At 34.0% G+C, this 24,515-nt stretch overlaps 1 protein-coding gene, 1 long non-coding RNA gene and 1 pseudogene across 4 annotated transcripts; 1 reads left to right on the forward strand and 2 right to left on the reverse strand.

The window, feature by feature from the left end:
- Window positions 1–6,922: 6,922 nt before the first annotated feature.
- LOC125585250 lies at window positions 6,923–7,558 on the reverse strand. Its single transcript, XR_007322197.1, has 2 exons — window positions 7,403–7,558; window positions 6,923–7,311 (listed from the first exon to the last, which is right to left on the reverse strand). It is a non-coding gene; the product is annotated as an uncharacterized LOC125585250 (long non-coding RNA).
- LOC106394012 lies at window positions 7,439–8,092 on the forward strand (annotated as a pseudogene).
- A 5,714-nt stretch (window positions 8,093–13,806) lies between these two features.
- Window positions 13,807–17,139, reverse strand: LOC106426318 (protein argonaute 4-like). 3 transcript variants are annotated; one of them, XM_048753974.1, is made up of 12 exons: window positions 16,995–17,139; window positions 16,495–16,871; window positions 16,326–16,426; window positions 15,945–16,139; window positions 15,741–15,857; window positions 15,535–15,642; window positions 15,387–15,449; window positions 15,220–15,315; window positions 14,843–15,136; window positions 14,530–14,729; window positions 14,403–14,434; window positions 13,807–14,311 (listed from the first exon to the last, which is right to left on the reverse strand). In XM_048753974.1, the coding sequence occupies exons 4-12, from the start codon at window positions 16,056–16,058 to the stop codon at window positions 14,115–14,117; spliced, it is 1,221 nt and encodes a 406-aa protein (XP_048609931.1). In that variant the 5' UTR covers window positions 16,059–16,139; window positions 16,326–16,426; window positions 16,495–16,871; window positions 16,995–17,139; the 3' UTR covers window positions 13,807–14,114. The 3 variants fall into 3 exon arrangements, with proteins under 3 accessions (XP_048609931.1, XP_048609929.1, XP_048609930.1); XM_048753972.1 differs by having other exon boundaries at window positions 15,945–16,250; XM_048753973.1 differs by lacking the exons at window positions 16,326–16,426; window positions 16,495–16,871; window positions 16,995–17,139 and having other exon boundaries at window positions 15,945–16,294.
- Between the last annotated feature and the right edge of the window lie 7,376 nt (window positions 17,140–24,515).

Here is a 24,515-nt window from a genome sequence, read left to right on the forward strand (position 1 = left end):
CGATTCTAATGGAATCAGGAAGGCGCCAATAACGGATGAGGCCATCCCACACATCCGTGGTGAGCTCAGCGGGTTTGCCACGCTCATACCCCTTCACGATCCAGTCACCCTTCCAGTTGGAGACCGTGTCCAACAAGCGAACTTTCGCTTTCGCGTTAAACTTCTTCCTCACCCTCTCAGTGATCCCCAAGGCCCAATTATATTTTTGCTGTTGGAAAAAATAAATTAACAATTAGTTTTTTAGAAAGTATATATATAAATCATGAAAAAATTAAAATATATATAATTAATTAATAGAAACTTACAGCGTAAATTTTGAACCACGTCTTTCTGACGTAGTGAGGCGTCTTACTCCAGTTTGGATGTGCCATGGAGGAGTAACCCTTGATCGTGTCAGTTACGTCCGATGCAAGACATCCGTCAACCCCCCACCAGGAAAATACAAATTTAAAATATAAATTATTTTTTAATGTTATAAAAGAAATTTAAACAAATTAAAAAAAATTTAATGCAACATACCACAACGTTCCGTCCGGTCGGTCTGGGTCGATGACTGGTAAACCTTCTCTGCCTGGCAGACTGAGAATGTCCTCTACAGTGTACTGCGAGTAAGGAGCAGTCGGAGGCACCATCAGATCAGGATGAATATCGGCGACCATCGGAGGTGCCATCGGAGGAGGCACAGGAGGAGGCATCGGAGGAGGCACATGAGGAGCCGATGGTGCACTAGAAGAAGTAGACCCAGAGACTCTCTGAGTGTACTGAGTCTCGGGGACAGTCTCCTGGCCCGAAGAACTGGGAGCGGAAGAAGAGGCCGGGTCTAAACGACTACCCGGCTCACCGAAGATCTCTCTGTAATGGGCAGTAAGTCTTCCTTTTCGAACCTGAGAAAAAAATGAAATTTTAAAAATTAACATCAACAATATATTTCCCAACATTATCCACCTAATCAACACTAAATAACATAAAATCCGCAAACCTATCTAAATTCCCTATACTAATCACCTAATATATCCTAAACTAACCAAATTAGAGAGGAATCAGAGAGGCTTACCATTGCTACGAAATGGAGAGGAAGTAGAGAGGAAAGAAAGAGTGAGCGCTCGGGTGTATATATAAGATTACATATCGTCGCAAATTCATCGTAAGTTTACGACGAAATAGCGAGCAGTTACAAAGGCCCGTGTTTTTTTTTTACGAGGAAACTGCGAGGAATCACAAAGGCCCGTGTTTTTGTTTACGAGGTATTAACGACGATTTTGCCTACGTGGAATTAACGAGGCTTGCTTTCCTATAAATATACCCACAACTCTCATTCTCAAACCACACATAAACTCCCAAATCACACACCTATCTGAAATCACATTCCTCAGCAAAATCATATTCAAATTATAAATATTTGAAAAAAATAGGAAAAGGATAAGATATTAGAATTCATGTGGGCGAGACTTACGTATTATAATTGCTGGAAGTCTTGCCACATGTTATTCTGGTATTTTTATCTTTTTCCCTTTTTTCTAGTTTTTACACTACGAGGTATTTACGACGATTTATGCTTACGTGGAATTAACGTGTTTTATGTTTAAATCTTTTTACGTGGTCTTTACGACGATTTCTGCTTACGTGGTCTTTACGACGATTTCTGGTTACGTGGTCTTTACGACGATTTATGCTTACGTGGTATTTACGACGATTTCATCCTACGTGGAATTAACGAGTGTTATGTTTAAATCCCTAGAATCCGAAACCCGAAACCCCATACCCGAAACCCCATACCCGAAACCCCAACCCCCAAACCCGAAACCCGAAAGCCCAAACCCGAAACCCAAAACCCAAACCCCCATCTTTAATTTTCTACTTCATATATTCCAAACCCCATATTTAATTTTAAGTTTCGTCGTTATTCCTAAACCCCAACCCCCAAACCCGAGTGTACGTCGATATAATACACTACGTACCTGCAAGTGCTTCATGTACGTTTGTTGGAAGTAGCTCCGGAAATGCAAAGGGCAGTAGTCGTTGCATAAATACATGACAATCATGACTCTTCATCCCGGAGAACTTTTGACCCTTTTCAACACATCTAGAGAGATTCGAAACATACCCATCGGGGAACTTCACTTCTGATGCCACCCAGTTGAACAACACCGACTTTTTTTCTGAAGATAATCTGAATATCGGAACGGGAACTTGTCCATTGCTTTTATTATGTAACTCGCTTCTTGAGCGAATATCCGGCAAGTCCAACCTCGATTTTATGTTGTCTTTTGTCTTCCCTGGGACATTCAATATTGTATTCATGATGTTCTCAAAGAAATTCTTCTCTATATGCATCACATCGAGGTTGTGGCGCAGAAGAAGATCCTTCCAATATGCAACTCCCAAAATATACTCTTCTTGTGCCAGTTGTGATGAACACCGTAAGAATCTGGCATATTACGAGCGACATGCCAATTACCACCCCAACGAACTGTTTCGTTAGCTCCGTAGTAGTCGATTTGCGCTTCAATTTGTTCTCCAGTTAGATATGGAGGAGGAGTGTCTCTCACAACCCCTTTGTGCCTAAACAAATTCTTGTTTCTTCGGTAAGGATGGCCAATGGGAAGAAATCGACGGTGACAATCAAACCAACTTGTCTTCCTACCATTCTTCAGTTGAAACGCATCTGTCGTTCCATTACAATATGGACAAGCTAATCTCCCATGTGTAGTCCATCCAGACAACATCCCATAGGCAGAAAAATCACTTATGGTCCACAAAAGCATCGCTCGCATCGTAAAATTCATCTTCGTTGAACAGTCATACGTCCTCACCTCTGTTGACCACAAATCCTTCAACTCTTTTATCAGTGGTTGTAGGAAAACATCCAGGGACCTTTTTGGATGGTTCGGACCAGGTATTAATATGGTCAAGAATAGTAACTCCCGTTGCATGCACATCTCCGGTGGCAGGTTGTATGGAGTAAGAAAGACTGGCCACAATAAATATTGTCTCCCTGACATTCCGAACGGACTAAATCCATCTGTGCATAATCCGAGATACACATTCCGGATATTGCTAGCGAAATCTGGATGTACTTTGTTGAAATGTTTCCAGGCTCTTGCATCTGATGGATGAGTCATCTCACCATCCGTCTGAGTATGCTCGGCATGCCATCTCATCTTTCGAGCAGTCTGCTCTGATTGATACAATCTTTTCAATCTGTCTGTAATTGGTAGGTACCACATCCTTTGGTACGGTATCCTATTACGTCCCCGTCCTTGCGGCTTGAATCGTGGCTTCTTGCAGAATCGACATTCTTCTAGCTTCTCATCATCTCCCCAATAGATCATGCAGTTGTCGATGCAAACATCTATCATCTCCGAAGGCAACCCAAGACTATAAACCAGTTTCTGAATCTCATAATAAGAATCAGCAGACACATTGTCTTCCGGCAAATACTCTTTAAACAAGTGCGCCCATTCGTTCATGCAACTTTCAGGTTGATTGTGATCAGTTTTAATATTCATCATTCTAGCAGCTAACGACAATTTAGAGAGACCTTCTCTACAACCACTGTAAAGTGGTTGATTCGCCGCGTTTAACATTTCGTAAAACTTTTTTGCATCTATATTAGGTTCTTCATCTTCATCATGAGCTACGAATGCATCAGCTACCATATCATGAACCCTATCATAATCTATCATCTCCTCCTGATGGTAACTATGTTCATTATGCAAATGACGATCAACCGGTTCTTTTTCCTGAAAATTGCTATTACTACTACTAGCTTCGTTCTGAACATAATTAAAACCTTCTCCATGTTGAAACCAGATATAGTAATTTGGCGTGAAACCTCTATTTATTAAATGCTTCCAAACATTTTCACGGTTTGCCAGTTTCGAATTGTTGCATTTCCGACAAGGACAGAACATCTTACCACTTTCTTGGGCGAGCGGTGTTGAATCTGCTTGATGCATAAATGTCTCCAGACCCGCAAGGTATTCTTTCGTCACTCTCCCGTTAGCATCTCTATGCATATACATCCACTTCCGCAACTCGTAAATAGTCCCGGAGCCAGCCATTTTTTTTCTTTCACGTTTTTTATTGTTGGTGTGTTTAAAATGATGTTCAAACATCCATATTTATAGGAAAATTCGAATCTGGTAGTTGTAATTTTGCTATGAATTTACGACGAAAATTAATTAGGTGGGCAAAAAAAACGTGTAACACCTATGAAGTTGGTGGATTCAAAAATTTCCTCGCTAAATACACGTAAACTATTCCCTCGTAAATACCACGCAAAGTTTACGTCGTATTTACGAGGAAATAGTTTTTCCTCGTAAAATACTCGTAAAATTACATCCACTTTACGACGAAACAGTTTTGTCGTTACGTTACGAGGAAATAACGATGACTTTAGTTTTTCACGTAAATTCGTCGTAAACTCGACGCAAATTTACGAGGATTGTTTTTCCTCGTTAATTTTCGTCGTTAATCATGTGTTTTCTTGTAGTGGGACCCTTAGATGCAGTATCCTTATCACCTGGCAGAACACCGTGTGAATCGACATCAACTGGACTTGAGTCCTGCGAGTGTTGCAACCGTCATTCAGTACTTTTCACAACCATTTAGAATAGTAAGCATGTTCATATGAAATAGAACAAACATGGAAAAAAACAAAATTAACGACAATGTTCACCATTCAAAGGAAGTGAGCTTACGGTGAAATTTGTATGTGGGACAGATGGTGGTGGAGGATCAGGAGAAAGCCCTCGGTGTCCCTGAGTCTGCATTGACCTTATATCAGCGCGTAACTGGACATTATATTCACCCGATTTAGAGACACCTGGAGAAGCGGTGGAGGCTGCATAGAGAGGAGCGGATGCGGTTCCCTGAGATTACCACATAATATAAAGAATCAATACAATAATATAGTGGACATCAAGATGACTATTTAAGTGAAATAGTACAGTGACCTTCGCCGGGGGAACAAATGCGTCTCCAGCGTCATGCTCTGCACCGCGATAAGGAGAATACTGTCTATGCGGACTTCCTCCACCGATTAGTGGTTCCTCGTCGTTGTACCCCGGACCCGTTATTAACTTCTTGATGTTCTCAAACTCGGATGTAACTGCGGTTTCCAATTCCCGAATAGATGTTGTAGCAGATTGAAGGTCAGTACGCAGAACTCCAACTTCTCTGTTGAAATGCCCCTTCAAACTGAGAACGTAACCTTCGAACATGGGCATAACCCTCTCCTCATATGCGTCTGCCGCCCTTCTAAGCAATGTTGAGACGTCTAGAGGGATGTTCTCACCCGTTTGAGGTTCATGCCCCTGTCGCCTGCTAGATTGCCCCCTGCGGTCTCCAGACTGCATACCACTTTCACCGCCCCCTTGTGGCACGTTACCCTTCTCCGCTGCGGAGGAAACATTGTCATCACTAGATTCTGATGTTGGAGGAGGACCCTTCTTCTCCTTTACATCATCAGCATTAACACCACCGGACCAGGTGTTGTGTTCAAATGGATAATCCTCCTCTATCAAAGAGACCATGTTGGCAACAGAAGCATTTTCCTTGTCTCCCAAACTCTGATTTAGAAGATCACCATCTACATCCGTACATACGAAGGATTGCACGTAAGCCTGGAAAGATACAAGTGAAGAGTCAGTAAAATATAAATAGTACGCCACGTGACCATACTATACAAATAGTATAGTCGCTATCACATAATAGAATAGGAATACTCGTACAGAATTGTGGTTACCTGGCCTAGTTGATCGACGGATTTAGCTGTGACCAGGTTCACTACCAGCTTTCGCTCTACAACACGCATGATGATATCCGCCGTCGACAGAGCTGAATCTGCTAGGGGATCACCACCACCAGACTTAACGATAATCGAGGGACAAGCAGTGATAGTCACCAAAACCATCGCGTGAGAAAATCCTTGAATCGCCATTGTCTCCTGAACATAATTCATAGGTGTTCGAGATTTTGTACTCCGCACAGTTAGTAAGAAAGACTCCCTCCCCCATGGATACTTCAGAAAATCGTCAAGATCGGCCAGCTTGCTCACCACCTCTGGTCTGATGTTTGTTGTCCCACAAGTAGGACACAAAATACCTTCTACCAAAACCAAAAGTGCAAGTCGCAAACGCGTCAACTAATGCAATTCCAATTAACGGGACCACTAAATTCAATACTATGATGACAAATTAACCACTTGCAACCGCATAGACAATATCCAAAGTAGAAGAGAGAACGAGGTCGATGTAAGTAACACACATAATCAGTCAAAATCAAAACAATCACGCAATGTACCTCAAAATTTACACTCGTTTACGCAATAAACCCAAGCAATTTTAGAGAAGGTGCAAAGAAGAAGCGGAGAAGCCTTACTTCCAACGCTTCGATCCGATGTCGTTGGAATCGTGGGTCGGCGACAACCTAATTCTGGCTCCCAGGAACTTGTCTTCAATGGAAAGAAGAGAGAATAATCGGAAATGAAGGAAGACAGGAGTGAAAGCGCAACTAACGGACGCAATCTTTAACCGTCGATGAAGCTTTGAGTTGCAGAAGATGGAACAATTCACCGTAACCGAGAAAGAAGAAAAGGTAAAGTAATTATATTTGAGTGGGTGAAAACGGAGCGGCCACGATGGTAAGTGAACAGTTTCCATATTAATTTTGAATTTTTTTAATTAGACGGTTTCACGGTTGGTTGTGAGAAGGGCAAAATGGCAATATTGTATATTGTGCACAGGGTATATCGATTAAAAAGGGTTTTTAGATACCGAGTGAGTTATAATTTGTTTGCTTGATGTAGGATGCAATTTCCCTTATATATACTATGCGTCTTCGTTCAAAAAAAAAAAAAAATACTATGGGTCTCTAAATTAAGCTTAGAGTTATACAAAATAAGTCATCCCACTTAGAGTTGATGGTCAAAAGTATTTTTCAATCCACCTAAAGGCAATAAGACTGGCGAATAGTCACAAAATGCATACCAAGTCTACTGTTTAATTGCCTTAACCACTTAAAAAGAAACCGAGAGATCCTAGGATAAAAGCCGATTAATAGAGTAGCCAAAGTTGTGGAAAAACAGACTGCTGCTGCACATTAGAGTTTAGAGATGCTTCTTCTTTTACACCTAACAGAAGAACATGGAATTGGCGACGTTGTCTTTGAGTTTAGGGAGCTGCGCAACAGAGACTGGTCCCGAAGCTGTCACGCCACCATGGCTTGAGGACGTCTCAGACTGATCTTCAAACTTCATGAACGTTCCTAGCTGAGCAGCTGCCAAGTGTGCATAGCAGATCGGTGCAACTGCAAAAGAACCACAAATGTCTCGGTTATTAAACAGACAAAACCAGAGACTTTCAAATGTCAAACACAGAAAAGAATATGGTTAAATTACCAACAGAGATGGTCAGATCTCCGAGTTTAAAGCCTCTTCGACAAGGACGGAGATGGTCAGATCTTTCTCCTTCTCCTTCTCATTTTGATTAAGAATCTGTCATAGTTATTTGATTATCTCAATGGTCGCAAATTGGATCTCTATCTCGATTGATTATTACAGGTTGCATGACAACGAAAGAGCTAGGTACAGTGATGAGGTCACCCGGACAGAACCCGACAGAAGGAGAGCTTCAAGACATGATCAACGAAATCGACGCCGACGGGAACGGAACCATAGACTTCCCCGAGTTTCTCAACCTGATGGCTCGTAAGATGAAGGACACCGATTCCGAGGAAAAGAGCTCAAGGAGGAGTTCAGGGTTTTCGACAAGGACCAGAACGGTTTCATCTCCGCTGCGGAGCTGAGGCACGTGATGACCAATTTGGGGGAGAAGTTGACTGATGAAGAGGTGGATGAGATGATCAGAGAAGCTGACGTTGATGGAGATGGTCAGATCAATTATGAAGAGTTTGTCAAAGTTATGATGACAAAGTGAGGATAAACATTTTTACTCAATCTCTCTTTTCTTTGATCATCAAAAGAACAAGTCTTTATGCTGCTTTTTTTTTATTGAATTTGAAGAAGGCTGGTTTTGTTTTTATTTTCATATTTGACTGTTCATCATCAATGCATCATCATCATCATACATTCGTTGCTTATTCGTCTTTTATCATTTTCCCAATAATTTTATATTTATAAAGTAAACTATTTCTTGACTCTGTTATATTTTTGGAAAACGTCTAAAGAACAAAAAGTTTACTCTCACGAAATATAACTTGAGGTAGTTTGAATTTAAATCATACAGTTTCTTTGTTTTAGAATTAAAACATGATTTAAATTGTTAGAAGGATGGCATTAACTCAAATTCATATCCGTTTGTTTCTTATCATACGCCTCACATAGATGCAAAGGTAACTTAATAGATAAATGGTTATAGAAAATCAATTTCTAAACAAATATTTTCTAATTAATACAACCAATAATAATGTTGGCAAAAAAAAATTTACAAACCAATGAAATACTACTCCACTTGTTTTCATTTTCTAATTAATACAACCAATAATGGAGTAATATTGAAGAAATTCGAAAAGGGAGTGTTACAAAAAAAGGGTAAAAGTGGGTAAAACCGTAAAAGCAAAGTAGACAGACAAAAAGTAGGCATCCACTTGTATTTTAGTTGGAACAAAAAGAGTTTTAAAACATTCTAGATATGCTTTTTTTTTTTGAGAGCTGGTATGAAAGCTAGATATGTTTATGGGCATAAAATCAATTAATACGAATTGTAAGCAGCGATATGGGTGTTCAATCCGGATATCGGTTCGGTTTAGGTTTGGTTTTTTTAGTTTTCGGTATTTCGGTTAGTAAAATATAACTACCATTCTAAATCCATATTTACTTCGGTTCGGTTCGGTTTATATACTGTCGATTTTCGGTTTATTCGATTTTATACCAAAAAACATAATTATTTAGTTTGAGATCATATAAAATAAATTTTAGAGTCATATTGTCAACACAGTCATTTATTAAAAATATATTACATGTTCAAATAAATGAACAAAAAGGTAAAAATGCTTCTACCATCAAATAAAATAATCAAATCAATAATTAAAATCATAGCCTGAAATTTTAAAAATAAAAATATGAAACAAAACAGAAACATGAAAGAAAAGTTTTTCCACTCTTCCATATTTAGTGTTCATTAAAGTCATGCTTTTTCGATTGAACACGAAACTCTGTTTATTTATAGATAAGAAAAAAGTTATGAAAATTTTTTATTAATGGTTTTCTATCAAATTTATAATTTTCATACTACTATAAAACAAAAAGATAAAAAAAAATCTTAAAAATAAGATGTCTGAATTCGATGTATTGTTATTTAATTATAGTTCAATTGTTTTACAAATTGTTCTTTATTACTATAACATTATGGTAATAGTTATTAACACAAATTTAACTTATATAACAAATAGATATTCATGTATTGTTATAAAATAGATACATATTTACATGTTTCTACTTTTAGTCGATTTTGTTCGGTTTAATCGGTTATATACCAAACCATATCCAAATCCTACGGTTTTTATAAAATTATATCCATTCGGTTTATATGGTATATACCAAAACCAAACCATATTGTCTATTTCGGTTCGGTTCGGTTCAGTACGGTTCGGTTTTACCATATTGAACAGCTCTAAGTGAAAGCCAGATAAATGAAATGATAAAAAATTTCAAAACTATTATTTTCAAAACCAAATAATACGAATTGTAGTTGTACCTAATCATTATTCTATTCTTTTTCACTAATTATTGTCGAATCTTATTTGGTTACTAATTATTCTTCTTTAAAATGTGTGTAGGAGAAGACGTAAGAGGAGTATGGCGGGGAATCCTAGCAGCAGTACTGAACGCAAAGAAGAGAGACGTCGCCGTAAAAGTCATTGCCGTATTCTCTGATCGCCCGGATTTCAATCCCCGCTCTCCATTTGCTTCGTGTGTAGAGAAAGAAGAGATTTGAACCTCTCAACCCAATACAAAAAATCTAAATAATATATCATTGAATGAATTATATGTTTTAGTTTTAACAATATCATGGTGGTTTCAAATATCATGTCTCTTTAGCTGAACATTCGTAAACATAACGACCATCGAAAGTCTTCCAAAATTATATTAAAAATAATAATAATAATTTGGAGGAATAATTATTTTTCCCGTTTTCTGTTGTCATGTAAAAAGTATTAATAAAACCAACATGAACCTCCCCATTTACGGGCCTTTTCTTGTCTGCCCATAACATCGCTATCTGTACAAAAAACCTATGTTGCATGGAAACTCCGTTGAAGGTCCATTTCACGTTTCGGAATCGAAATCTCTCGGAAATTTGCGGAAACGTATTGGAAATTCGTTTCTTAAAAATTCCAGTTTGGAAACTTAATGGAAACTTACGTTTCTATTTTGGACACTCCTGATTCTGTTTTGGAAACGTTTAAAAAACTTTTTTATTTTTATTTTAGAACAATTTCTATAAATAATAATAAATATAAGGATTAGTTTGTTATTTTAATAAATTAGAACAATTTCTTCATGTTGTGAAAGGAACTGGAGCACTTACAAGTTTATAAATTCAGCAACAAGAAACAAGATTGCTCCGCAAAGAGCAGAAGATTTGGTATTTGTGCACACTAATCTTCGTCTTCTATCTAGAAGAAGTCTTGCATACAAAGATGGTCTCAATCATATGTGGGACGTTGGAGGTGATCAATTTGATTCACTGGATGAGACTAATCTTGGGAGACTTGAGTTTGAGGATCTTTCTCTCGATGAACCTGAGTTGGAAGCGGTCATGTTTGATGGAGCTAATGAAAATGAGGCTGAAGATGATATTATTGGTATTTGACTTTCTGTTATGATTTTTATTTTAGTTAAGCTATTTGATATTTAAGTACTGGGTTTTGTTATTTTAAATTTTTTATATGACTTTGATGCTCAATGATGATTTATTTTATTTTCGTATGATTAAATAGAATGGCTATTTATTTATTTGTATTATAAAATATACTAAACATAATCAAATGAATGCACATATTAATCAATTATAGATATATATATACGTTTCTAAAACGTTTCCAAAGCAAATAAAAACACAAATCACGTTTCCACGTTTCGAAACGTTTCGTTTCCGCGTATCCGTTCAACCTAGGAAAAAACAAATTTCTATGAACGCATGCCAGTATAGTGTTGGTTTGTGTGTAAAGCTAGTTAACTACTTAACAGAATCCTGTAATCTTCTCATTAAATAGAATCTAAATATATTTTTTTGACCAAATATTAAATTAGTTTGGTTCTTCAAAGTTGCTAATTAACATGATCGCGACATGTGCCAATTAAAATTTTAAGATTGTAACATGTGTCAAAAATATGATACAATTATCTTTTGTTTAGGATTTAAAATGTATTATAAAAGAAAATTATTATTTCAAAATATTCTTTTACGGTTCTTTTTAAGATTGTAGAAAAGGAAAGTTTCTATTATATAGTCTTTTACAATTATATATTGTTAAAAACATTTGATGATAATTTTAATTTTTTAAAACTTAAAAAAAATTAACTGTAAAAACTATTTAAAAGTGATATTTCCTTTTTTAAAATCGTTTTAAAGATTCTAAATAAAGATACTTATAAAAGAAAAATATTAAGTTTTTGAAAAACTAATCTTAAAAAACGACTACAAGCACAAGAAATTATTTAATAAAAATCTAAAAGAAAAACTAACTAGAAAATAAGTAATATTCCTTTTTAAAAGCTTAAACAAAAGAAATTTTTAAAAGTACTCCTATTATTTCTTATAAATAACTTAATTTCTTTTTAATAGATAATTATATGTTAAAAAATATAAACAAAAAATAGCTACAAATATTTCACATCTATATTATTTTCACAAAAAAACAATAGTATTTACAAGAAACTTATTTCCTGAGTATTTTGTTTTAATTTCTTGATACAACTCAATTTTTTTATTATCCTTATTACATCTTATGATGCTAACATATATTTTATTAGTTATGATGTTGTTGTCTTACATGAGTATAAGTGACTATGATGAATACGTGTTTGTATGTATAAGATAAAATTTATAATTAATTAAACTGATTTTTTTTATCAAAAGTAAGTTAGTTGTATAAAAATCTTAAACAAAGACGGATTTGGTGTCCTACAAATACAAGAAATTGTTTAATGAAAAGTCTTGAACTAATTATATAATAATTATTTTTTATTTTTTAAAAGTCTAAATAAAATAAAATTGTAAAACTAATCATATTTTTGTATAAATAACTAACTTTCCTTTTTAATATATAACTTTTTCTTTTACAAATCAAAAATAACTTCAAATATTTCACCCGATATGATTGTGTAATATGTCAATAAAAAAAATTAGATTGTGAATGTGTCAGTAAAACCTGCTATTATGTGAAAATAACTTTTTTTTCTAAAATCTCAAATAAAAGAGATTTGTAAAATATATTTTCCTTTTTAATATTAATCAAATAATATTTGTTTTAACAAATCCTAGCCAAAGAAAATTGTAAAAGTTTATTTAGTAGTATTTTTTTACTTTTAAAAATTTAATGAGAAACATTACAATGAAAATTATTTAATTAACAAAGAAAAATTGAAAAACTATTAGTGATATTGAAGAAATGAACCTTGAAAATAACAACTTTTAAAAATAGTTACTATCAACTGGAAATAATTATTTGATAGTAATTTTATTTTCTAAATCCTAGACAAATATAATTCTAAAAGATTATGTAATATTAATTTCCTTTTTTAAAACCCTAAAAACTGTAAAAAAATATTTGATAGTTGTTTTCCTTTTAAAAAACAAATCCTACACAAAAGAAATTTGTATCATATTTTAAAAATCCTAACCATAAGAGAATTGTAAAGAGTTATTTGGTAATACTTTTAAGAGAGAATTTGATGATGGACATGATAATAAAATGATTTTATTAATAAAAGAAGTGTAAAAACAGTATTGATATGAATTGTTAAAATAGTAATTTTAAGATAATTATATATATATAATTATTTGATAGTGATTTAATTTTCTGAAATAGTAAACAGAAGATACATGTAAAAGGTTATATGATAGTAATTTTGTTTTTTCTAAAATCCCTAAACCAAAAATATAAAAGGTTATTTGATTTTTTTTTAATTGTAGATAAAAGGAGATTTATAAAATAGAATGCTTTTGTTTTAAAAAATCCTAACAAAATATTTCAAAAACTTGTTTAATAGTAATTTTTTAAAAAGAATTTGATGACAAATATGATGCTAAAACTATTTAGCTAACAAAAATCAAAAACTAGGATGTTGTTTTGATTGATATTTATGTGTTTGGTCATATGAAAATCAAACACAGGTTTGATATATATTTCATGTTTGGTTATAAAAATAGATATTATTATTATTATCACCGTAAGTGATCTTTATATGCGTTTTGTTATCAAGCTTCATCGTCATTTTTTTTTTTACTATGTAGTATTTTGTATAATTCATTTTTAATTAAAATATTATTTGGAAACTTATGTGTGAAAACGAATTTTTAATTATAAAATAAATATCACACAACATACGCAAAAACAATCCTAAAACTAAAATGATTTTTATGTTCTTTATGAAATTAAAACATCAAACAAAACCTGATGCAAAGCACGGGCTCATATCTAGTAAATATTAAAGCTTGGTAAAAATTAGCTTGGTAAAAATTAGAGGAGAATTGTGGCAAGAGTTGTCATTATAATAGTTTGGCTATAATAATTTTTCAATATATATCAGTTTTCCTCTAATATCTGTCTAATAAATCTTTGATTCTTGATACCTCCTTTGGGGTTATATTCACTTTTGTCTCTAAATTAAGCTTAGAGATACACAAAATAAGTCATCCCAGATTAAAAACCACTTAAGAGTCAACGGGCAAAGTATATTTCAAGCCCCCCCCCCCTACAGGCAACAAGACTGGCGAATAGAGTCACAAAATACATACCATATCTATTGTTTAGTTGCCTTAACCACTTCAAAAGAAACCGAGAGATCCTAGGATAAAAGCCGATTACTACACCTAAAGAGAGCCAAGTTGGGGAAAAAACAGACTGCTGCTGCACATTAGAGTTTAGAGAGATGCTTCTTCTACACACAGAAGAACATGGAGTTGGCGACGTTGTCTTTTGAGTTTAGGGAGCTGCGCAACAGAGACCGGTCCTGGAGCTGTCACGCCACCATGGCTCGAGGACGTCTCAGACTGATCTTCAAACTTCATGAACGTTCCTAGCTGAGCAGCTGCCAAGTGTGCATAGCAGATCGGTGCAACTGCAAAAGAACCACAAATGTCTCGGTTATTAAACAGACAAAACCAGAGACTTTCAAATGTCAAACACAGAAAAGAATATGGTTAAATTACCAACAGAGATGGCGGTTATGCTTCTTTGATACCTGCAAAATGGGGAACAACAAAATAAATCTGATCAATGTAATCAACACAATAGAAGCCATAAGAGTTAAAAAAAAAGGGCGAGACTACTACATACACGTAAGAGAGCGAGTGTACGAGCTCTTGAAGCTCATCAGGTGAGAAATGAATCTCATCAAGAAAATGGAACTTGATAATCCCATCATCTTCAGTTCCATTTTTCTTGACAAGTGACTCAATCATCTCAGCTTTTGAAGGCTGTGTGCGAACAGATGCTCTGTATTTCGAGACTAGAGGCCACTGCCTTGAGCTCACCACCTAAGTAAAAACCATAAACAAGACATCAGTATCAAAGAAAGCGCACAAATCGAAAGGCTTATGCAGAAAGCAAACGATATATATAATAAAGAGTAAAGAGAGTGATATATTACCGCAGCAATGGAGGGGACATCAGACTGTCCAGGAGATCCATGTGAAACATCCATCCCAAGGATGATGGTTTGAACCTTTGAAATCACTGTTGTAAAGGCTGGAGTACGCTCCACACTCAACATGGAATAGTAAATGTTGCAGTTCTTCCTTTCGGGGATGAGACAGAGAAGGAACTGAGGAGCACCAGGGAGCTTAGACTGGATCTCTTCAAACATCTTCTCTACACGAATCAGAGGAGGATAAAAGGGAAACTGATGACCCTCCTCAAACACATCAAATGGGGCAGCAATTTCCTGTGACAGAAAGCAGTTTAATACAAATGTTGATTACAAAACAAGTTTTCAACAACATAACAAGACAAAAGAATCCTGCTTACAATTCCTTTGGATCCTCCAATTCGGATTAGATCATCAACCAGTTGACGCACATTTGCAACTGCCCATTTGTCAATCTCGGTTGGCTCAACAAATTGCTGCACAACAAAAGAGAATCAGACTATCTTTCAAGAAAGTAAATACAAAGAACGGTAAAGAGACACAGCACCTTGTTGTTGAAATTCCAGCGACCATTGCGCGGAAACAGTTCATCACCACGTCCCATTTTCAGCTGTCACAATCAGAGAAAACAAGAGGATATTAACTGTAATGCCACGGGACAATTAATCAAATCAGAACTAAGAACTGTACCATACCTTAGGAGCTAAAAGAACACGACCCTCCACCTGAGTGAAGTTGGAGCTGATAGAAATGCCACATGAACGCAGGAGAGGTTCAGTGTCGTAGTTGCTCACTTTCAGAGCCTGAAAATATTAAACCAAATATATATATATATATATAAACTCCAATACTCTTGACTAATAAAACATAACAACTATGAGAGAGTCAAAAGACACTTTACTTTCGACAGAACGTTCATCCTCTCTTGGGGCTTCTGTCTAGATTTCTCAACCAGGGCAGATCTCTGGAAAGTGTTCAGCGCCTTTGTGTACCTCTGAAGGGGAATCAAGGTGCAGTGCTGCAAAAGGTTCCAGAAAAGTCACAAAACGTTAGCATGGATCACAAAACACTTAAAACATGAATCTCAAGAAAGACAGAGAATCACCTTTGCGCGCCGCCCACCACCGCGCCCACCACCGCGCCCACCACCACGTCCGGAATGCTGCCTCTTTCTCTTTCCCTGCCCATCCGGTTGTTCTTCCTCGTACAAGAACCTCATCTCGGCAAATTCGGTGATAGTTTCCCTTTTTTTCTTGATTTTTACGTAACCAGCTTCTCCTCTACGTTTACCCAGGGAATCCTGAAATAACCAGTGATCAGATGTTGACCCACAAAGAAGCATCACGTGCTGTTTCTTGATACGGCCCTTATCCCTGTTACTTTCTTCGTGTTTGTTTGGTACAAAAACTTGCTGAAATAAAAAAATTAGCACAGGAAATAATAAAATATACAAAAAAGTATTTTTAAAAAACAAAACAGCTCTTACATCTCCAATAGGAGCAGAGAGAGAGGGAAACTCGTGTACTGCTGTTGCAATTGGGTTTTGTCTAAGACAACTATCCAATTTTTGTTCAAACACTTTTAAACCTGACAACAACAAATAATGAGTTAGCATATAAATATTAAGAATGGAGCAGTATTGACTTATTACTTACTTGGGTAATCTCCTCTACGGTGAATTTTAGTCTCAAAAACAAATCTCCTCTGTCCAGTAAATGACGGGTTTGTAGAACTGACTGTAGAACGGGCAGACAGTGTTCAAAACTGCTCCTCCCTGCTTGAAAAAGACTGCTGCTTGTTCCAAGCTTCCAATACCTCCCTTCCAACCGGGTGGAGCTGGCCCTGAAGATCGAGCTGAGTTGATGAGGTATTGTATTGAGAGCCTCTGATCATCTTGAATGACGCCTAATGATCGTAGGATTGACGTCGCTTGTCTTGTGAGGGCGATGGCCCAGCAAATATCGTGTGGTTTTTGATTCAAGACCTCATCCATGAGTCTTGAATCCCGGTGACTGAATACGTCGCTCATATCCTGCAAACCGTCAAATCAAACCAACAAGATGGGTCAAAAAACTGAAATCAAAAGATGCTTACAAAATCATATCCACAAAAGTTCATAAACAGAAGAAACATTTGCGAAACCCTAAAATCATACCTCTGAGTGTATCGATGAAGCAAACGCAAAACCCTAAGACTGAGACGAGAGATTTGTTTCTGAGACTCTCTCTTTCTTTTTCCTTTTCGGCTCTGAGCTAAATGGGTTAAATTGATCAGTAAACACTAAACAGTGGAATTTATCCAGGATGGATCCTTCGCCCTACGGTTATAATCCTCTACTATGCGGTGCATCTAACAATAACCTGCTCGTTTAATCTTGACCGTTCGTTACGTTTACTTTATTTATTAATGTTTCTCAGGCTATGATCCTGACCGTTCGTTTGTCTAGAAAGGTTTATTTTGGAATTTCTTTTTAATGAATCTGCTCTTACGATCATAACCGTTCGTTGAAGGGATTTTGTTTATAGACGTTCCAGGATACACGATCTTGACCGTTCGTTAAGACTGTCTTTCTTCCGTACACTTTTCTTGGAAAGTGTTATATCCCGCTTACGATTATTTTGAATTTTTAAATTCGATGTTTTTTTCTTATTGGTAGCAGTGGTAGACAAACTGTCCGCCGTAACAAAATCAAATGCGCGGATTAATCTAATAAAATAAATGCGCGCCGTAATAAAACAAACTGTCCGCCATAATATAATTAAATTAGTACTATTAGTGTATACTTATTTAGTGATGATCAACGGGACAAGTATAATGCATGTCTCCTTAAACTATGTCATTATTATTGTTTTTTTATTTTTTTTAACTATGTGATTATTGTGAATACGATATTTAATTATTGTTAAGCTCACCTCGTGTATGCTTGGTTGAACCTTACTGTAATCCACTTTACTTCCTGACAAAAATATATTTATATTAATTTAGAGATTCACATCCGCAATTTTAAATTTCCCAATGATAGGATATTAGGTTAATTCAGTTAAGAAAACTATATTCCAGTTATTATTTTTAAGATGCTTAATCAACCATGGGGGTTGTCTCTTTATAGAGATTATATTCATAGCATACAATTGAGATATATGATCAATTATTATTATTATTCAGTGTTGACTTTTGTAATTTACAGAGCTAGATGGAGAAGGAGAATATTAATAATATTTGGCAGGCAAGCTAGCTATGGTACTCTATTCCATGTCTTATTATTATGATTTCTTTTTTTTAAAAGCAATTGTTATATTATGATTTCTTACAACATGAAAGGTAGTCCTAAGTTTTTAAATCATCAACTCAACCTCAAATCCTCAAATTTCAAGGTTTTGTGTCATTCCAATTCAACTTCAAATCTTCAAAAATTGAAGTTGTAAATAGTAAAACCTTAAATTTGAGGTTTTACTATTCACAACCTCAAAACTATCTTGTATTTTCTTTTTGGTTCTTATAGCTATTTTTTCATAAAAATTAGTAACTTTTGTTAATATCAATGACTATAATACAAATAAATAAAATTATAAGGATTTTTTTTTTAAATTCATAGTTGGAGTAACCAACCTTCAAATCCTCATTTTGAAGTTTTGATTTTTGGGTTGGAGATCTTATGAGTTAAAATGAAGTAAAGTTATGAGCTTTATTGGTATTTGATTTTATTATTTATATATATTTGCATTTTATGCAAGTTATGCATTCACGTAATCGAAAGATTTAGAAACTATGACTTGTAGTGTCCTTATCGTCACTAGCCATAGATAGATGAACAAAATTGATCATGATGCCCAAAAATCAATTCTTTATTTTTTTTTTAACAATTTCCTTTATTGAGTTGCATCATGCATGTGTTATTTGATATCATTGTTCACATAATCCACTCTCCGTTTTAAAAGCAAAATAAACTTAGGAAGATGAAGTGGAAAAATCTCTTATAGACCAAATGGTCAAAAAAAAATCTACAACATCCAAAAAAAATCTATATGGACCAATTAAAGGGAAATGACGATTTTGCCATTAATGAAAGAGTGATATGAGCCATTGGATCATCACATCTACGTTTTAATCTTGGTCATACAATTTCACATATGTCTCATTCTCTCTCCTTCTCTTTCTTTAATCTCGGCCATTCACATCCACACAATCTTTCTTATCTCATTTTCTCATTCGAGTTGGTAAAACTAGTATAACTCGTACAACTAAATATTTTAAAAAATTATATAATTGGTATAAAAATGTTATAATTTACACATGAAATAAACAAATAAATATTCTAATTGGTATATGATGACAAAAATGTCATCTATTTAATTTAAGATTTTTCATTTTTTTTGTTAAATTATTGCATTACACACTTAATTTTATATTATATACTTTATACTTTTAAGGTTATTAACTATATTAGCCATATTTTTATGATAATCAAACATCGAACATATTTTACAAAGCTATGATGTGAAAATATTGGTACAACCCTTATGACTAGACATATAAACAATATATATATATATAACTTATATATATATTATACGAGTATTACCGGTACAACTAGTACAACTTCGACGTTTCAGAAATTAACAAAACTAATTTGGTATTTCATATGAGAAAAACAATCATATATCTCAGTTGGTATGTACTCATAAAATTTCTCTTAATTTAATTTGAAGTTTTAGAAAAAAATATAAAAATTATTACACAATTCCATAAGTTTACATGATCTACCTTATACTTTTAATGTTTGTTAACGTGTTTGTCCACATAATTTTTGGAAAACATACATGAAATGTAGTTTTACAAAATTGATGATTTCATTATAACCGGGCAATGACATGTAAACATAAATAAGTGGTACAACTGAGGTAAATGTATTTATTATGTGGTACAACTAATATTTTATGATTTCACTGCCAAAGTACAACTATGCACAAACTGGTACAACTCAAAAACTAGTACAACTATGTACAGTCGGTACAACTAGAAAACTTGTACAACTACTTGTTATTTAATTTAGTATTATTGTAAATATGCATTATGTTGTAACTTAAATATATCATCCCATTTAAATATGTAATTATAGATTAAAATTATGCTATGAATATATTTGATATCTTTTTTAAAAGTAAAAATAATTTTATGTATTATTTGCATTAATATTTCTTGCAATATATTTGACTTAATATTATTTTCTAGTTATTATTTAATCAAATATAATCATATTAATTGTAAAGTTGTAGTAATTATACATTTTTTTAGTTGTTCTAGTTATACATGTATTTTGACAGATGCAAGCAGAAAATATTGACAAAATCAATTCGGTATTCCATATGTAAAAACAATCAAATAACCAAACTAGTAACTGTTTAGATAGATTCTTTATTTTTAATGATTTTTTGTTTTTTTTTGTTTTTAGCAATTCTTACACCATCACATAAGTTTACATGATCTACCTTATACTTTTAAGGTTTATTAACTTGTTTGTCTCATAATTTATGGAAAACATACATGAAATATATTTTTACGAAATTGATGATTTCATTGTAACTGGGCAAAGCTATGTACACATAAATAAGTGGTACAACTGAGGTAAATATATTTATTATGAGGTACAACTAATATTTTTTGATTTCACCGTCAAAGTACAACTATACACAAATTGGTACAACTCAAAAACTAGTACAACATATGAAAAAATAATCAGCTGGCCAAATTGGTAAGTGTTTAAAACAACGCAACTCAAATGTTGCCACAATTAAACTAGTAATACTATTATTGTAGTTATCCAGTTGTATCAGTCAGACTATTATTATCGTAATCCAAACACCAAACATGAATGCTTATACATCATTTTAAACTCTTGATGTTTTTTGTGTCATCTTCTGGAATATATTCTTCTAATCCTTTACTATTGCAACATTTTTCGGTTTGACAATTGTCTTCTTTGGTTTCGAGAGCAAAAGGATAAAAATGATTTTTTTCTGTAAATAGTACAACTAGTACAACTGGTAAAACAACTAATTATTCAAATACATATTATATAAAACAAAATTTTAACATATATTGACAAATTCATGCATGGCAAAATTAGACCAACATTTTGGTTCTACATTATCCTCTTCTATAACATTATTCGCTGAAAACAAAAACCCTAATATAGCCATATTAGTTATAAAATTGTACTAGTTATAGCTGCTCTAATTATACTAGTTATACTCGTTGTAGTTGTACTAGTTATACTAGTTTCAGTTGTACTATGTGTACTAGTAGCACTTTGCGTTCTTCACTGTCAAAAATTTTGTATTTAAAAGTGAGATTCAGTTTTATATGAGAGAAAATGGATTGGGAATGATGAAGAATTGATCGATTTGAGATAAGAACGAAAATTCGTAAGGGTTGAAGATTTTTTTTTATTTTGATTTTGATCGTGGAATGGAAAAATTTATTAAAATGGAGATTTAAAATCTGAGCTTTTTTAAGGTTGTGAATCCGGATGAAGTAAATGAAAACAGATAATATGGAAATGATTAGATGAATGACACTTAAGTTTGAGTTTGAGTTTGATTTTTAAGAAATGGTGATGAAAAAATGGAGATGAAGAACGTAAAAAATGATGTTGGAGAAGAATGAGAGATTTGGGGGTCTAGGGATCCGGATTGGGTTGGGTCGGATTATTGGGTTTGGATAGGTAGTGGTTGGGTTGGTAAATAAATAGAAGTTTCTGGGTTTTGAAGTCTTTTTGACTATTTTTATGTTTAAAATTAATTCAAACTAAAAATCAAAATGTAAGAGGTCTTTTTTAGATTTTTTTCAGACCAAGTGGTCTATATCAGCATTTGATCCAGATGAAGTCGAGAAATGTATTTTGTTATTTCATTTTCGCTTAAGTATTACAATGGCTAAAGCCTCTTATTTATTTGTATATGTCACTACGTGCAGCTGAGGCAAACGGATTACCGTACGTTACACCATATCTCTCCAAAGCGTGCGAACAAACTTTTCGGTGGATTTCAATGAAGGAGCAAATTTTGCAGTGGCTGGAGCAACGGCGAATGACTTTAACTTTTTGAAAGAAAGAGGTCTTTCAGTACCCTCGTTGACGAATAAGACATTGGATGTTCAGCTTGGTTCAAGAAATTGAAACCTTCTCTTTGTAAAACAAAACGAGGTAAATATATATATATTAGAGAACACAACTAAAATAACAGTTTTAGATTTCGGAAAATACCTGACAAGAAACCGGAAAAAAAACTGATGGTTGTGATTATTTCTGTCAATTTTTACAAAACGGTAAACCTGACACATACTTAGATAAAAAGTACACTGTAAGGAAATTCAGACATTATGTAAGAGTTTGCACAAACATTTAGCAAAAAAAAAAGAAGAAATCATTTGATTTGTAACAGATAATTTACCTTAATTAAAAATTTGATGGTGTTTTTGGCATAATATAGTTTATTTTGGCAGATTGTGACCAATATTTTAAGAAATCTCTATTTTTCGTGGGAGAAATTGGTGGAAACGATTATAATTACCCTCTATTAGCATTTCGGAGTTATAAACACGCCATTGATTTGGTACCATCCGTCATTAACAAGATCATCAACGTGACAAGCGTAAGTAGGAAACATTTACGTTAAATGAATTGTGTTTAAACGTTAATAACATTCGTTTATCAACTATCGGTTTTGTTTAATCCTAGGCCTTGATAGAGGAAGGTGCGGTGACGCTGGTGGTTCCGGGAAACCTTCCGATCGGTTGTTCGGCGGTTCTGTTAGAGCGATTCAGTGATGATATAGATGGCTCTATGACACAAGGAATCATTGTCTTAAGCCGCTGAACAATATTGCCAAGCTTCACAATGCTAAGCTCCAGGAAGGCCTTGTGACTGGCAAAAGTACACTCATGCTAAGGGGGGGTTATTGGAACCAGAATTTGGAAAGAGTTAGTGATTTTAGAAGTTGACAGATTTTTAAAAGTTTAGTATATTTCACAAATGTTTCCTAATTTCTTTCAAATATTGTGTATTGTTTCTACAGATTATTATTGATTATTAAGAATTTCCACAATATAATTTTTCAAAAGTTTTTTCTTATAAGGTACAAAAAAAGTTGTAGAAAATTTCAACAGTGAATTTTTATGAGACCCTATTATATTATCGTTTGGTGTGTTTACATAGACAAATACATTTTATGGTATTGGTTATTTGTGTTATGCATGGTTTGTTCTTAGTTATGTTGTGAAAATAATCATTTTTTATCTTCATACTACATGACATATTTTTTATACACCACTCATACAAATGAAAAATTATGTTAGAACACACCAAATACGAAACTTACCGACACAGAGATCTTCTTAAAATCACATGTCAAACAAGAAAAATATATATCATAAAGCGTGAGAATTAGTACACAGATTTCAGAAATCTTATGAGTAGACATGTTATTTTCAAAGTCTAGTTTATGAGTAAAAATATAAAGAATTTAGTTCCCAATAACCATAGAATTTAATAGAATAGTAAAATCAATAAAAACTAAACTTTTTGAATAACAAAGGATTTGAATAGAATTTAAAAGTCTTTAAACCAATAACAATGGATTTTGGAAAGACTTTTAAAATCCATAAACTAATAACCATGGATTCTTAAAATTTTATAATTCTTTAAAAATTCTTAAACCAATAACCCCCCTAAGATTATCTATGCTGATTATTACGGTTCAGCTATGCAATTCTTTAACTCACCTTCCAAATACGGTACTCCCATTTTGATAATATTTTCTCCTGTTCGGAAACTCTCTAGGCGTTCCTCGTACGCTGGGTTGCTCGGGTTACGCGTAGCGCAGAATGAAAAAATCGGGAATTATACGGAGATTAATCTGCGATTAATCGGCGATTTCTTTTAGAGATATATACGCCTTTGTTAAGAAATACAACAAGAATCGCATAGTGTAGCGGTTATGTTGATCTGTTATTGGCAAACAACCCGGGTTCAAATAGCATGGATACCATTTTTACTTGTTTTTGATGTTTTAAGTTAAATGAGGGGTAGTTTCATCATTTCGAGTTCGTCTTCCTCTTTACAATATTAGGGTTTCCTGCAATTTCAAGCACAACGGCTCTTTGATTTTGACGGATTTAAGATCACTTTTCTCCGTTTTTTTTTGCTGTTTCCATGCAAATTTCATAGATTAATGCATATTAATCGATTCAGAGGCCGAAATGTGCAATAACTGAAGATTTTTTTGTGATCCGATTTTTTCACCGAATTTCTTCATTTCACCACATTTGATGGCCGAGTAGCGCTTTTCCGGCAATTTTCCGGTCCTCGGCGGCGCGTTTTTGAACATGGATATTTTCTACTCTTTCTGTTGTTCTCGAATGTAAGATTTTCTAGAGTATGCACGCTTATTAAAAATTTAATAAATGTTTATAATTTAATTTATTTCCTACTTTATTATACACTTTCTAATAATTTTCCACCAATAAAATTTAATCAATTCAATATTCTCAATTAATGGTTCTCAAAAGATAAAAAAATATCTTAACAATATAGAAAACCTATCTTTGTAGAACAATAAAAAATCAAAAAAATCTTAGTTTTGGGAACGGAGGGAGTATAATAAATTAAACTTGACGT

This window comes from Brassica napus, chromosome C4 (assembly GCF_020379485.1).
Source record: "Brassica napus cultivar Da-Ae chromosome C4, Da-Ae, whole genome shotgun sequence".
Lineage (NCBI taxonomy): Eukaryota > Viridiplantae > Streptophyta > Magnoliopsida > Brassicales > Brassicaceae > Brassica > Brassica napus.